Source organism: Chaetura pelagica, unplaced genomic scaffold (assembly GCF_000747805.2).
Source record: "Chaetura pelagica isolate M959 unplaced genomic scaffold, ChaPel_1.0 scaffold199, whole genome shotgun sequence".
NCBI classification, from domain to species: domain Eukaryota; kingdom Metazoa; phylum Chordata; class Aves; order Apodiformes; family Apodidae; genus Chaetura; species Chaetura pelagica.
Window position 1 is genome coordinate 812,300 of NW_009970714.1, and position 15,366 is coordinate 827,665.

The 15,366-nt window shown below is 39.4% G+C and overlaps 1 protein-coding gene across 1 annotated transcript in view; it reads left to right on the forward strand.

The window, feature by feature from the left end:
* LOC104396196 (sodium channel protein type 5 subunit alpha-like) overlaps positions 1-15,366 on the forward strand; it is a 39,485-nt gene that overhangs the window by 11,976 nt on the left and 12,143 nt on the right. Inside the window, exons 8-14 of the mRNA XM_010006013.1 lie at positions 2,896-2,957; positions 7,548-7,650; positions 8,621-8,623; positions 9,299-9,537; positions 9,661-9,813; positions 10,950-11,303; positions 12,074-12,514. Coding sequence (XP_010004315.1) covers positions 2,896-2,957; positions 7,548-7,650; positions 8,621-8,623; positions 9,299-9,537; positions 9,661-9,813; positions 10,950-11,303; positions 12,074-12,514 — 1,355 coding nt within the window. The remainder of the gene's footprint in view (positions 1-2,895; positions 2,958-7,547; positions 7,651-8,620; positions 8,624-9,298; positions 9,538-9,660; positions 9,814-10,949; positions 11,304-12,073; positions 12,515-15,366) is intronic.

The following is a 15,366-nucleotide window of genomic DNA, read 5'->3' on the forward strand; positions in this document are numbered from 1 at the left end:
AAGAGTGCCCAGAAAACTATAGCTGCTTGAAGGTTGGTAAGAATCCTGACTTTGGTTACACAAGTTTTGATCATTTTGGCTGGGCCTTTCTTTCTTTATTCCGTCTGATGACCCAGGACTGCTGGGAGCGCCTCTACAGACAAGTAGGTACTTTTCTTACCTCCTAGAATTACTTTAGACCTGCAGTTCAGAGCTTTATGTCCACTAGAAAAATCTGCACCTGTTTTAGCATCACTGGTACCCAGTTTCTTTTAAAATGGATGTAAATATTAAGGAAGTAGCTTCAAGTGACTAAGTTGTAACAGCTGCAAGTGATACTGGATGGGAGCAATCCTGCTGTGAAATTTGTTTGGAGAACACACTTGGGTCAGTGATTAACAGTTAAATGTTATTATGTAATTACCAGAGGATTTGGGTGACCTCACTGTTGCTGCAGGGTTTATAAGAACTTGTGACATACTGTTTCTCTTCCTTGAAGTCCTGACTCCTCACCAAGCCTTTCGGCTCAACATATACACTTACATTTCAGATAATTTTTGACAACTGATACTAAAAGAAATTAGAGCCAGAGACTTGAACATAACATTTAAATTCTAATTTTTGACAAAAATTATACAAAAGCTGCATGTAGAGAACATTCTGGATCCCTTACAGATATGCAATGCCTTTGCTAGAAGGGAATTATCCTCTGCCTTATTCTATAGCTTTCATATGGTTCAGTTTAATTTTTTTCAACCGAGTTTTCTTAAGTGAGATTTTTTTTTAATGGATGCATCTTCTTTTTGCCATTTGGTGGTCTCGTGGTTTTTAGTTTTTAATGTCTCAGAGATAATTGGGGGCCATGTCCTCTGCTTCCACTTTCAAAAATGTATAAATAAGCAATCAGTCCAAATAAATTAGGCTGTATAGATTAGACCAAAGGTAGATCCTGCTGTTGTTCAATGAAACGCTGCAATACATTGTCCTTTTATATTGTATAGGGAGAGAAATTGTTTAAAATTAGTTTGAAATTCTATTGTAAATGTTAGTATGTTAAGACTTTGTTACAGGCTTTGCCTTTTCCTCACAGACTATCCGTACATCTGGAAAAAACTCCATTTTATTTTTCCTGGGGGTCATCTTTTTATGCTCATTTTATCTCTTCAATCTAATCCTGGCTGTTGTAACTATGGCATATGAAGAGCAAAGCAGAGCTACTCTTGCTGAAACAGAGGCAAAGGAAAAGTTACTTCAGGATGCCAAACAGCTTCTAGAGAAAGAAAAGGTTTGTACATTGTTACATAAATATACAGTATGTGATTCCTTTTGTTTTCTTCTTTTTGTGAATTAAGGAAATTAGGATTTTAATTAAATATGTGCTTCTTACAAGACTTTAATATCTCTTTCTCTCTGTGTCTTTATAAATAGCCACAGAAATGTGTGTATATATTTATAAAAATATATAAACATTTCTGTAATATAAACAAACAGCTTGAGTCCAAGTTAAATCATATTAAGTTTTAGGATTTTCAGACCTGACATTGTATAGGAATTACTTGCTGGCAAGTATATAGCTTTTATGGTGTGGCTCAGGTGCCTGTGTTCTGTGGGTTGCCCCATTCTTGTGCACTGTCACTGTTGCCCTCTACAGAAATTCCTTTCTCTGGATATTCCTTCTTGTTATTCCTCCATCCACTAATGAAGGAAATATGAGTGGGTACATTTGCATCCATAAGAAAAGTTGTCATTTCTCCAGTTCCCTGAGATTGGAAGTTCTGATGCTGATAGACTGCAGGATTGATTAAAAGCACAAGCTTCTGAGAGCCATTTTGCTCAGCTGTTTAAGGGCTCTCATGCCTCTTTTTGAGTGAGTACATGCAGCAGGTTTACCAGTTGACAAGAGCAGGAACAATCTTTGGCCAGAGTAGGAGTGCTGCTAGTTCTATATGACTGTAGGACACCCAGAGACTCTGTTAGTTTCTTTGCTGTTGGTTTGAAGAGCTAATAGAGACACATCAGATTTCTACAGTGTTTCCTCTTGGCACAGTATGGTCTGGCTTCATTCATTCCTTGGCCTGTACAGAACAAGGGATCTACTTGTTGTTTTTATTTTATTTCTGAGAAGTGAATGTCTGAGCTGAGGCAACAAGATAGATGGACAATTATTGGTAAGACATATTTTATTTCTTTTTTATAAAACATACCTCTGATTTACTGCTAACAATCAGAAAAGTCAGACTTGTAAGAGGTCATACAAATACTCTCTAGCAACTATCCAATGTCATTGTTAAGGTGAAAAGCATCACCCATTTACCAAATTCCTCCTCTGCTGGTCTTGACAAGGCCTGTAATGTTTCTCTGTCCAAAACTCCAGCATGCTAATCTCTGCTTAGCCTTTTCTTCCTTCTATTCTTCTTTCAACAGGATTAGGAGTTTAAAAAGGTTTAACATGTTAGGATTTAGTCTGAGCCCTTAGTCTCCTGTTGTCTTTGGGCTCAAGGTCCTTTCCAATCAAGAAAAGAAGAGGAAAAGGAGACACCATAATAGTCTATAATTCAGATTCAAAATACAGTATCTAAAGAGTCAAGGGCAAACTTTAATTATAGTAGCTGATGGGTAACCCTGCTCTATCTTTCAGTATTGTGCATACCATTTTGTGCTCCTTTCTTTTTATAGTAGTTTAATAGTTGAAAGATAGGCATTGTTGCTGAAAAGCATTCAAATAGCATAAAAATTAAACTGTATATGATCCTGCTTCATTGCCCTTATATTAATAGATGTTTCTTTTATAGATGTTGGCTGTAGGAGAAGATAATAAGGCCTTAGAGGTCAGATCTGAAGTGCCAGTTGCTGAAAATACAGAAGAAAAAGAGATGAAGAAAGACAGACCTATTTTAATGCAAAACTTAGTTCTAGGTGATCATGACAAAGATGAAGCTATATTTAATTCACAGCCTGGTCGCTGTCACAAGAAGCTGGTAAGTATTTGAAACAGAAGATATGTTCCTTAGAGGTGAATGTGATATGACAATTTGATGAGCAGAAAAGATTTCTTTCTTTGCAGTTTCCCCCTCTTTTTAAAAATATTTTTTTATTATTCTTTTTTTCCTTCTTGCATGCATTGAATTTACTTGTTTGTAAAACAATCTGAAAGGTAGATTTTAGGACTAGAGGGAGACAACACTATATGGGTTTGAAAGGGAATTTCAGAGTGGCCTTCAGTAGGATACATCTGGCACATGATTGTCCTCTGCACATAAATATGTGCTGAGATCTGTCAGCATCTTTATTGTGCTGCATAAACAAACATAAAACCCTGCAAGTTCTAGAATTTCCCTCATGACCTACCCTTTTTTTTTTTTGTAGACACAACTAATTCCCTGGTCTAGGTATTTAAGATTGGACTTCTAATGTTAGGGGCCTAGTTTACTTGTGTAAGTAACTATGACCCTTTAGTGCCATTTTAGATGTTCTTGGACAGGTTAGATATCCTGGATATCTTTGGCGTCTGTGCCACATCTTCCAGCACTGTGTGACTATCTCCCAGAGACAAATAAAGATCTAAATTTTTGGGGTGGGCAAAAATTGATACTGTGTGACATTAGAGGGTTTCTAGAGAGTCTTACTTGGCCTCCATTTACTCTACGGAAGGGCACAGTCATGATGTGTCATGTCTGCTTAGTCTAAGACTGTGGATTCTCAGACACCAAATGTCTTAATAGACAACCTCAAATGGATTCAGACACTCATGTTTAAGTGAATCAAACTTTCGAAAGGAAAAAGCATCACTTATAATAGGATTTTAGATGCATTGTGCACATGGACATATTAAAGGCGGATGTCTGAACATTAGGCTGAATCCCACGTGTGCTATTTCACATCTTGATTACAGCAGTGACTTCTGGCTTTGCAGAAGATCCCTCTGCTCATCAGTCCTTTCTAAATCCATTAAGAAATTGCTATTAAGACTTGTAATTCTTACTTTGCTTAATCCTGGGGACTTTTTTTACAGTACCTTTGAAACTGGCAAAATACTGGACCTCATGGACAGTCCTTACAATCATTTTTCCTATGGTCCAGCATCCATCTAGAGTGTGGGTTTGTTTACCTTTTCAAAGCTTGGTCCAGTTCTGTATCTTCACTTGGCATGACCAGTGCATGTGTGACTGCATCTGGGGTGTTGTCTTGAGTTTTGAGCTCTCCAGTAGAAGGATTATATTGAGTTATCATGCAAAGCCAAGGGAGACCACCAAGATTAAGGGGTTGTAGCACGTGATGTATGAGGAGGAGTGGAAATATTTGGTTTGTTCAGCCTGAAGTGGGAAAGGGAAGAAACTGATTATTGCTGTCTACTAGTATCTAATGGGAGTGTAAAAAGAAGAAGCCAGTATCTTCTTACAGGTGCAGAATGGAAAGTCAAGGGGAAGGAGCAGAACAGATTCTACAGATTCTGCACAGGTGCAGAATGGAAAGTCAAGGGGAAGGAGTTGCAACAAGGGAAATTCCAGTTATTTATTGGTGTGGGGGTGGGAGGGTGAGTGTGAAAAATCACTGTGACAGAGGGTAAATATTAGAACAGTTCATCCAGAGAATTTTATTTTTTTTTTAATAGTCCCTGAGGTGGAAGTTTCCCTTGCTTTGAACAAGAGAGTAGGAAGACTTGCAGAAAACCTTCCCAACTTTAATTTTTCTCTGGTTCTATCACAACGTCCACATGTAGATGCATGTATTTAGGTGTTTTAATCTTGAGCAGAATCTTCCAAAATAGTTCTTATGCAATTGTTCATATTACTGAGTTATTTTTAACAATTTCTGAAAAGAAGGCTTTTAATCCCCTTATGCTGTTTCAACAGCAGCTGTTCTCCAGTATAGGCTTGTGACTTGCACCATACTGAGTCCACTGGAAAGACAAATGGTGTAAAAGTAGATGTTTTTTTCCCAAAAAAAACCCCTTGACTGAAACCCTGGTTTGCAGCCACACCTTTGATAATGCAGGTTGGAATTTCAAACCAGTCTTCAAGCCAGATGTGTTTCTTCCTCCCATTTCTGTGGGGATCATTTTCCATGACTGAGCAGGGCCTCTAGATGTGGAGAGCTGGAAATCATCACCAAAACATACCCAGTGCATTCTGATATTACCCCTTATCCCTCTTTCTCCCAATGTATTTTCTGTGACCCGCCTCATGATGGTTTCATCTCATGGCAGATTATCTCTTGCTTCTGGGAGAACATCAGAATTGTTCCCACCCACCTCATAGAAAATGGAAACTTTCCAGTAGCAGATTTAAAGGAGTAATGGCCCAACTTCCTTCCTTTGGAAAAGTATCCTTGTAGGGGAGTTTTTATCATACATGTCAATTTAGCTAAAATGGATTAGGTTTTCATTCTGACAGTCTACATGCTCACAATTTCTTCTGAATTCTGTGATCCTAGCTATATTAAATTATGTGTCTGAGCTGAAGGAGTAAAAAATCATCCACTTGGCAGCAGCTGCCATCTGTCATCTCCTTTACTGTGGTATTTACTTCCTTAAGAATGTCATTGCTGCTTCCACAGCCATGTAAAGATGATGCCATTTTGTGACCTACTTTGGCTCTGCTGTGCTTAAAGGGAACACTCTGTCACAGTCCATGATATTGCATTATTATACCTATTGAGGAAAGGAAAAGTCTTTTCATAACAGGTGTCATATCTTCTATAAGCATAAAAATCACCTCTTATGGCAGTTTAACCTATGTATTTATTTTTTCCCTCTAAGCCTGTGACTGTATGGAAGAAGATGGCTGAGCCAGGAAATAAATTTGGTTTAGTTCCTAGATCTTACCTCCCTAAGACTGCAAAATCTACACAGGTTGGATTCTAAGCACAATCTGTGTTTTTATATTTCAGAAATAACATCTTCAGACCTTTCCCAAGGTCCATTGCCCTCTTTATGTGCAGGGAATTGCAAAGTTATGGACATCTCTGTATAGAAACTTTTGGGAACTAGTAATAGATTGCATTAAAACTTTGTACAAGAATTGTTGAGTGGAACCCACTTTTCAGAAGTGTATTCTGCAGAGTTTAAACTACATTGCTGAGCTTGCTAACAGATGCCTGTACATTTCTGCATTAAGACTTCCAACACCTAGCTCCAGATAACTGTGAGATCCTGGTTGTAGGCTTATGCTGTCTTAAACATACTTTCAGATAATAATTAAACAGCAGAAGCAGCTATTTATCAATCATGAACGTGCTTTGAGAGACATAGTCCACCTGCAGACTCACTTGTTCTCACTCCCCTACATCACAGCTCTCACGTTGTCCTACTAATGTTGGTATTTCATATTCATTAATTTTTTATTTTTTTATTTTTTTTTTTTAAAGAGGGCTTAGAGCATGATCCAAGCAGTGTGAGCTGCTCCAGTGTATAGTTCTACCATTAGAAAATACAGTCTGGAAAAACCATGGCAGTTTGTTTCGTATCATGGTTACTACTGGTAGTACTAGCTCTGCTGCAACTGAGGAGTCTTCAAACAATCTACTCTCTGATCACAAGAGGTTAAAGATGCTAAGTCAAAGAGAAAGGAGCATATTGGGGAGAAATGTTTTGGCAGGACATAATCAGTTCTAGAAGAACTTTAATGGATTATTTCTGGTCTGGAAGGGATGACTTCTGAGGAGTGGCTGGGGTCACTTGGATTGTTTTGCTCGGAGGAGGCTGAGGGGGACACCTCATTGAAGTCTATGGCTTCCTCTTGAGGGGAAGAGATGTGGAAGGTCCTGATCTCTTCACTCCTGTGACTGGTGACAAGACTAGGGGAAGTAGGAGGAGCCTGAATCAGGGCAGGTTTAGGTTGGATATCAGGAAAAGGTTTTTCCCCCAGAGGGTGGTTGAGCACTGGAACAAGCTCCTCAGGGCAGTGGTCCCAGCACCAAGCCTGCCTGAGCTCAAGAAGCATTTGGATGATGCTCTCAGGCACATGATGTGATTCTTGGGGTGCCCTACACAGGGACAGGAGTTGAGGTGCTGGAGCAGGTCCAGAGGAGAGTAACAAGGCTGGTGAGAGGGACAGTCTTACAAAGATAGGCTGAGGGAGCTGGGGTTGTTTAGCCTGGAGAAGAGGAGACTCAGGGGGGACCTTATCACTCTCTTCAACTACCTGAAGGGAGGTTGTAGCCAGGTGGGGTTGGGCTCTTTTTCCAGGCAACCAGCAACAAGACAAGAGGGCCTGGCCTGAAGCTGCTCCAGGGGAGGTTTTGGTTGGATATAAGGAAGCGCTTCCTCACGGAGAGGGTGATCAGACATTAGAATGGACTTCCCAGGGAAGTAAGTGGTGGAGGCACCACCCCTGGATGTGTTCAAAGAAAGGCTGGATGTGGCACTTAGTGCCATGGTCTGACTGATGTGGTGGTGTTGGTCATAAGCTGGACTTGATGATCTGAAAGTCCTTTTCCAGCCTCAATAATTCTGTGATTCTAATATGTATTTTAAAAGGCAGATTTATCTTACCCTGGACATAAGTTTTCGATTACCATTTATTCATATACCCTTGTTATTTTATCTTCTGTTATTTTTCTGTCCATAGAGGCAGATACTGCTGTCCTATGAATTGTCAGTGGACTCCATTAATGATCCTCTCCGAAGACACAGGTTAATGAGCGCAGCCACTGTTATCACAGACAATATGCGTAAGTCATTCCTTACTGGTTTTCCGGTGGTAATTGTGTCACTTCACCTAAGAGATCAAAATGTCACAGTCAGCATTATCTTGAAAGTCACCAGGGGAAATTATGCTGCAATTAAATGTAAATTTCAGTAAAATAAATATTCTTGTATCTCACCCAGCTGTTACTCTAACGTGCAATTACCAAGGGTAAATCATGCCTGACCAACCCTGTAGAATAAAAAGACTAGGGTTTGTAGATGAGGGAAGAACAATTTTTTCACTTACCTTGACCTCAGCAAGGCTTTCAACACTGTTTCCCACTGTATTTTTTCATCCAGGTTACAGTTTTAGGGCCTACCATAGGTGGGCAACTAGCTGGACCAAAAACTGTCTGGACATTTAGGCTCCAAGTGGCTGGTGAACAGGTCGTACTCTACCTAGAGGCAGGTAGCAAGTGGAGTAGCACAGAGGTGCATCCTAGGACACATCTTGTCCTAAGTGATCTGGAGGAGGCAGCAGAAGGCTTGCACTTGAATTTTACAGATGACACCACCAAACAAGGGGGGAACCACTTCACAAACTGGAGGTAAGGGCTGCCATCTAGAGGGACTTAGACAGACTGGAGGAATGGGCCAGCAGGAACCTAAGGAAAATTCAGCCAGAAGAAATATAAACTTGTGCATATCTGCAAGAGTCTCTGGCAGCATCACAGGCTGGGAGCTGGCTGGGAAGCAGCTCTGCAGGAAAGGCCCTGTGGGTCTTTATGGGCAGTGAGCTGAGCATGAGCAGTAGCATTGGCCAACAGTATCCTGAACTATATTACAATTAGTATAGCCAGGAGAAAACTGGTTTTCACCCTTTATTGGGCAATTGCTAGAACACATACTATGCCTAGTTTGCTCTTCAACTGTCCCAGTACAAGAAATATATTGAGTTCAGCAGAGGGCCACCAAGTCAGTGCCACCAGTGCTGGGCTACTTCAACCTGGAGAGAGGGTTTTGAGAGGAAGTTAGTATCAGCCTTCCAGTCTGTAGGAAGACATAACCAAGAAGATGGAGCCAGGCTCTTCACCGTGGCTCACAGGAAGAAGGTGAGACAACAGGAAGAAGTTGAAAGAAAATAGCTTCAAACTGTGTGTCAGGAGAGGCTTTCACCATGAGGACAGTCAGACAGAGGATCTGTCTGTTATGCAGTTTCTGACCTCATGGTTGACCCTGCTTTGAGGAGGCAGTTGCACTAGAGATCTCCTGAAGTCCCATCCAACTTCCAACTTATAACCCTATCCTGGACTATGGACACCAAGAAATGAGGAACACTCTTCCTTTTATCCTGATCTGTTTTTTCAACCTGTGCTGCATCTCTATCTGCAGATTTAACTCACAGAAGACAAGTTGTCAGATTTTCCATAGACAGTTTTTTGTCCTTAATGCAGGTCCTTTCTCATTAAATGTATGAAGAGGTTGGTAATATCACCTGTTTCTGTAATTATGATGTGTTGATGGTCTGTGTTTATGTAGAATGAGTGAAATAATGTTTTCCAATGATGCTATTCTGCTCTTATGAAATTGATTTTTCTTTTGAATATTTTGTGTGACTGATTGTCTTTTTCTTCACGCTATGAAATTCCACCCAAGATTATTTGTATGTCCCTTTTCCCTCTTGTCATTTAGAACTGCAGGAGTCAAAACTGAAATGCCCCTCATTCTGCAAACGTTTCGCTCAAGAGTACCTGATTTGGAATTGTTGTCCATTCTGGTTAATAGTCAAGGAGAAGGTGAAACTGGTAATTTTGGATCCATTTGCTGATCTCTTGATCACAATTTGCATTATTGTGAACACTTTTCTCATGGCACTGGAGTACCCTGGTATGGGAGCCTATTATCAAAACATGATTTTTTTAAGTGACAAGGTGAGTCAGGTTTATGTTAGAATGAATATGCAGTTATAACCCCATATTTATACTGGGACAGTCCCATAAGAAGAAATACTTCTTCTGTAACTTGTTTTCTGCATTCCTTTTTCCTCTTTCCAGGTCTTCACCCTGATTTTTACAGCAGAAATGATCTTAAAAATCATCGCCCTAGATCCTTACAACTATTTCCAGCAAAAATGGAATATTTTTGACAGCATAGTTGTTATGATTGGTCTAATAAGCTTTGAAGAAAATCTGTCATATTTCAGGCTGGTAATTATTTCTCCATTCTTTTCTAGAAGTACATGGGTTGTATATATTTGTAAAAGATTACAATGGAATACCCTCAAATTATTTTACTGATGAAACTGTTAAATCAATTCTCTTTATTGATAAATAAGAATGCTTAATTAGAGTGAATGTTAAATTAATATTAAAGAATATGTTCAATATATTTACTATACTGTGTATATTGGATACTACAAATCATCTGGCACAGTGGAGATTTGACCTTACAGAGAGTTCCCTGGTTCCCTGTTAGGTCTGTACAGTTGCACTGCCCAATGAGGTTTCAGATCTTCCATTAGGAAGAGATATTAGCTTTCATGAGCTGGAGGATAGCAAAGGTTCCTTCACAGCTTTTCAGTTTGAGTTGAGAGTTGTAAAATAATGTAGCTTTTCCCAAGGCCTTGAGGTCTCCTTAATGTTTTCCTCCATCTTAGGGAAAAGGAGTCAAAGCTCTGAGGTGTCTATGTGTAATGTTACTTTTCTTGCTTACAATGTTGATGTGTATTTAAAATGCTAAATGCACTAATTACTTCTCACATCCTTCATAGCTTTTTTAGAGTCATTACACCTAGAAGTTCAGTTGAATTCTGTTTCATCTTGTGTATCATGACTGAGAGATTTTAAGACGCTAATTAGACTAAAAATGTCCTTTTTACTCATGAGGGTGCACAAAATAGACCTCATCTGGCTTTTCAGATCCCATTTGAAGTTTGCTGGGTGAGAGGTAGAAAAAAAATCTGTTTTCAGTTTCTGTCTGATTACATTTGATTTAGCCCAAAGTACAGTAATTCCATAAGCCTTGGCTAAGTGTCCATAAGCCACTTGATTATTACTAGTATTGTTATTAATACTAACATACTTACACATACTCATATCTAACTTAGCAGTTCCTAACTGCTAACTCCTTTGGCAGTTCTCTGTTCTCAGTAGCATTAACCATCTGAGGTTAAGCACACTGCTTTTGGATCAGAACAATTAAAAACCTTTCTTTGGGGGGAAAACTTGTGATGGCATGACTGAAGTCAAGCCAGCATGATGAATACAGGCTCTGGTTTTTATGTGTGCTGTCCTCTCTGTGCATTGTTTGCCACTCACATTGTTCTCTTGTGTTTTACTTACAGCTCAGGATCTTCAAATTGGCAAAGTCCTGGCCGGCCTTAAATACTCTTATGAAAATAATTCTGAACTCAGTTGGTGCTCTGGGTAACCTCACTCTGGTGTTGATTATCACTGTATTTATTTTTGCTGTAGTAGGAAAGCAGGTTTTGGGCAAATATTATGAGGGAAATTACTGTAGAATAAGCACAAGTCCAAATTTACGCTGGCATATGAAGGATTTTTGTCATTCATTCCTGATTATATTCCGAATATTATGTGGAGAATGGATTGAAACCATGTGGGAATGTATGGAAGTGGCTGAAAAAGGACTGTGTCTACCCATTTTCTTGTTAGTCCTGGTGATAGGAAACCTGGTGGTGAGTTTCAAGCTATTTTTGAGTCCCTACTGAATGCATCCAGTTACACTGACATAGTTTTTTTCTGAGGCAAACCTTTTCATTTGAGGAGTTTTCACACTATTCTCTTTTCTGGATGTTACCTAATAATTTTTTTTTTTCTTTTCTCCTCTTTCTCTTTCTCACACAAGAGGTAGAGCTGCTATGTGAAATATACAATATTATTCCTTCTACCCAGAGTACAGAAGTGCAGTATTTTTGAAAGTTTAGTGTCCGATTTCTTTGTCTTTTCTGTTGATAGGATCAAATAACCAAACTGTTGAATGGTTACCAATTTATCCCTATGTTTCCAAAAGTTTACAGCACCCAGATTTTCTGGTTTGTGTGAGATATTCTAGGTCTAATGTATATACAGTGGAAAATGGAATCTTTCTTGTCTGCAGGGTTTGTTGGTCTATACCAGAACCTTTTTGATGGTGATCTTATCACAACTTATCTTTGCCTGCTGTTTTTCAACATATCTTCCTCTTCGTACCTTATGGACAACAGCACATGTGAAAATATATCTAATATACCCAAACCCTCACTCCCTTTCTTTCCCTCCTGCCTTTCCTTCCAGAAGGAACCACATCACGCTATATTAATATTCAAGTAGAATAGTAAATAATTTTGTTGCAGTGGTTGATGAAAGTGAGTTAGGTGGTGTGTTTTTTTTTAATCTCAGGAGGATTTTCTGAAATGTCTTTTCCACGAGCAGTAAAGTCTCCAACTTACTTTAATTTTTTTTTAAGGTGCTCAACCTCTTCATTGCCTTGCTGCTGAGTTCATTTGGTACTGACTCCTCAATGGGACAAGGGGAAACAGAACAAATGACTAAATGTCAGATTGCAATTGCACAGATTCACAAGGGCCTGCAGTCTGTGAAGGACAGAATTTGTGATGGCTGTGGCAAAATAATGAAACGAAGCCTCAGAACAACAGCCAAAAAGAAGACTTCTGCCAAAGACAGAGATGAAAACAGCTATGCCATGACAGATGTCAGAAAGGATATAGACAACTGTTGCTTTGACACTGGGTATGACAATAGTGAAGAGAGTTGCTCAATAACAAAGAAATACGGAGATTTTGTAACCAGTCCTAAAGCCTGTGTTCCCATTGAAGTAGCAGAGACTTACACCAATGTAGGTGATGATGGACACAGTGTATGCACAGAAACAGAATACAGAAAACAGGTAAGAAATATTACTATTTGAAAAATTACTTGCATCTGTAATATAATATCCAAGACTCAACAGTAAATGTAGCACTTCTGTCATTTACTTGGTTCTAGTAGCTTCAAAATGCAAGAGCTACCAAATCATCTTAGTTATTCAATAAGAGATGTTGAGAATCCACTTTTTCATCATTCTCCTCATTTAGAGCCATAATTCTGCTCCTGTCTGTTTTGTTTCCATTTATTGCTGTCAGTTGCTAAATGAAGTCTGATCAAGACAGACATTCTGTCTTATTTGACTGCTTTGCCTTAGCCATGGCACCTGGAATTTTTGAAAGGCCCCTTTTGTTGCTTATATGTCACTTCTCAGTTGCATGGAATCCAAAGGCAATATAAATAAAAGCTTCACCTTAAAAAAATAATTTATTAATGTCTTTTTAATTCCCTTCTCCTCCTCCTGTTGGCTTGTACAACAGAAGATCAGGCTGATGTGTAGGTTCTTCACATAAAGCCTCTAACAAAAAGTACTTTATTATTTTAATCTAATTTTTGTTATTGATTTCTGTGTATTTCCCCAGGTAGCACATTCAAGTAGGAATGAGATTTTCTAAGATGTTGCAACTGTGCTTTTTTTTCTTCACAAGTAAAAGTTATGGTGTAAGCACGTGGCAACATGAGGTTTACCTCATCTAAAAACCACATTCAAATGTGTGAGCAGCAAGCTCAGGTGGAACATCAGGCTTTGATGACTGTACTGTACCTAGATGAGCATTTTTAAGATTGTATTTTATGAGTGTCTGTTGTGTTATGATGGTGACATCACCCTATTTTAAATCTATCAGAATAGGTATTTAGGCTCAAAATGCATTTACCTAGAGTTATGCTATGACAAAAATGTCAAGTGCTATTTATAGGTGGATTAATATATGGTCAGTGTCTGGTGGACTGGTTAGATGTATTTTCTGTGGTTTTGGCCACAAGAGGAGGCATCATCAGTGGAGTATCTTTGGATGAGTTCTTAAAGAAGCAGAAATTACTGAACCTTAGAAGCACCTGTGGCTAATTGAAATCTGTTGTCTGTAAACATTTGGTGTCAGAAATTATTTCCCTGCTGCAGTAGAATCTGATAGTGCTTGGAATTTGTGTTGGCAAAAGAAGTGAGAGCTGATTTGGATCATTCAGCTCTTCTGCCTGTAACTAGAAATATCAGACTGTTAGAGTCCAGCTGCAAAGGCTGCTACTGAGCCAGTTCCTCAGAACTTCTTTAATTTGATGCAGGAATCCATCAATGGGCTAAATGTAGATCTTGAGAAATAATACATTTCCACAGTCTAACCACAGGACCAAAGTGTTTAAAATTGGGGAAGAATTAATTTGATGCAGGAATCCATCAGTGGGCTAAATGTAGATCTTGAGAAATGATACATTTCCACAGTCTAATCACAGGACCAAAGTGTTTAAAATTGGGGAAGAAACCATTCTTTTAACATGCCTTATAGGAACTGCATTTAATTATCTGTAAAAAGACAAACGTGCTAAAACTTCTGGATGCCTTAGATTCTATTAAGGAATTTTGACTTTAAAGAGTGACTGGCAGGAAGAAAAATGTGGAAAATAGCTGTTTTGCATTATTTTATGCAGAGAGACCAATTAAGACGTAGAGAGCAATGCCGGAGTTCAAGCATCCTCAGTCAGATTTCTGGGACTTCTGAAACTACAAGTGGTTTTTCAGAAACACGTGAAAAGAAAGTGCAAAAAGTGGTAATTATCATCTTCATTATTCTGTGGAATGTGCATGAAAATCACAGAATTGCTGGATTTGGAAGGGACTTCTAGAAATCATCTAGTCCAACTCTCCCACTGAAGTAGGATCTCCTGGAGCACATTACTCAGAGCTGCATCTGGGCAGGTTTTGAGTATCTCCAGAGAAGGGCACTTCACAACCTCCCTGGGCAGCCTGTCCCAGGGCTCTATCACCCTCACTTGTCAATAAGTTTTTCCTCATATTTAAATATAACTTCCTATGTTCCAGCTTGTACCCATTGCCCCTTGCTCTGACATTAGGAACTACTGAGAAGAACCTGCCTCCATCTTCCTTGCACCCACCCCTTAGATACCTATATACACTGGTCACATCTCCCCTCAGCCTTCTCTTCTCCAGGCTAAAGAGTCCCAGCTCCCTCAGCCTTTCCTCATTAGAGAGATGCTCCAGTTCCCCTATCGTCTTTGTTGCCCTCCCCTGGACTCTCTCCAGCAGTTCCCTGTCTCTCTTGAACTGTTGTATTGATCCCTGGGGGACACCACTGGTTACAGGCCTCCAACATGACCCTGACCCATTGATCACCACCCTCTGAGATCTGCCACACAGCCAGCTCTCAGTCCACCTCACTGTCCACTCATCAAGCCCACTCTTCCTGATTTTCATAATGAGGATGTTATGAGAGACAGAATCAAAAGCCTGGCTGAAGTCAAGATAGATAACATCCACTGCTCTCCCCTCATCTAGCCAGCAAGTAATGATGTGTTAGAAGGCAATGAGGTTGGTCAAGCATGGTTTCCCTTGGGTCAATCCATTGTTGCAATGGTTCTCTCAGTCAGCAATGACAGCACAAGCTGAGGTTTTCCCAGGGTGTACAAGTATAAGATCATAGAATCATAGAATGTCTTGGGTTGGAAAGGGCCTCTAAAAGTCACCTAGTCCAACCCCCCTACAATAAGCAGGGACATCTCCAACTAGAATGCTCAGAGCCCTGTCAAGCCTGAATGATACAAGCCTGGATGAATGGTACATCTCTCTAGAGATAGTAATAGTTTAAAGCATAGAGTGTAACTTAATATATTCTTTTGTACAACATAAGTAAATAGAAATTA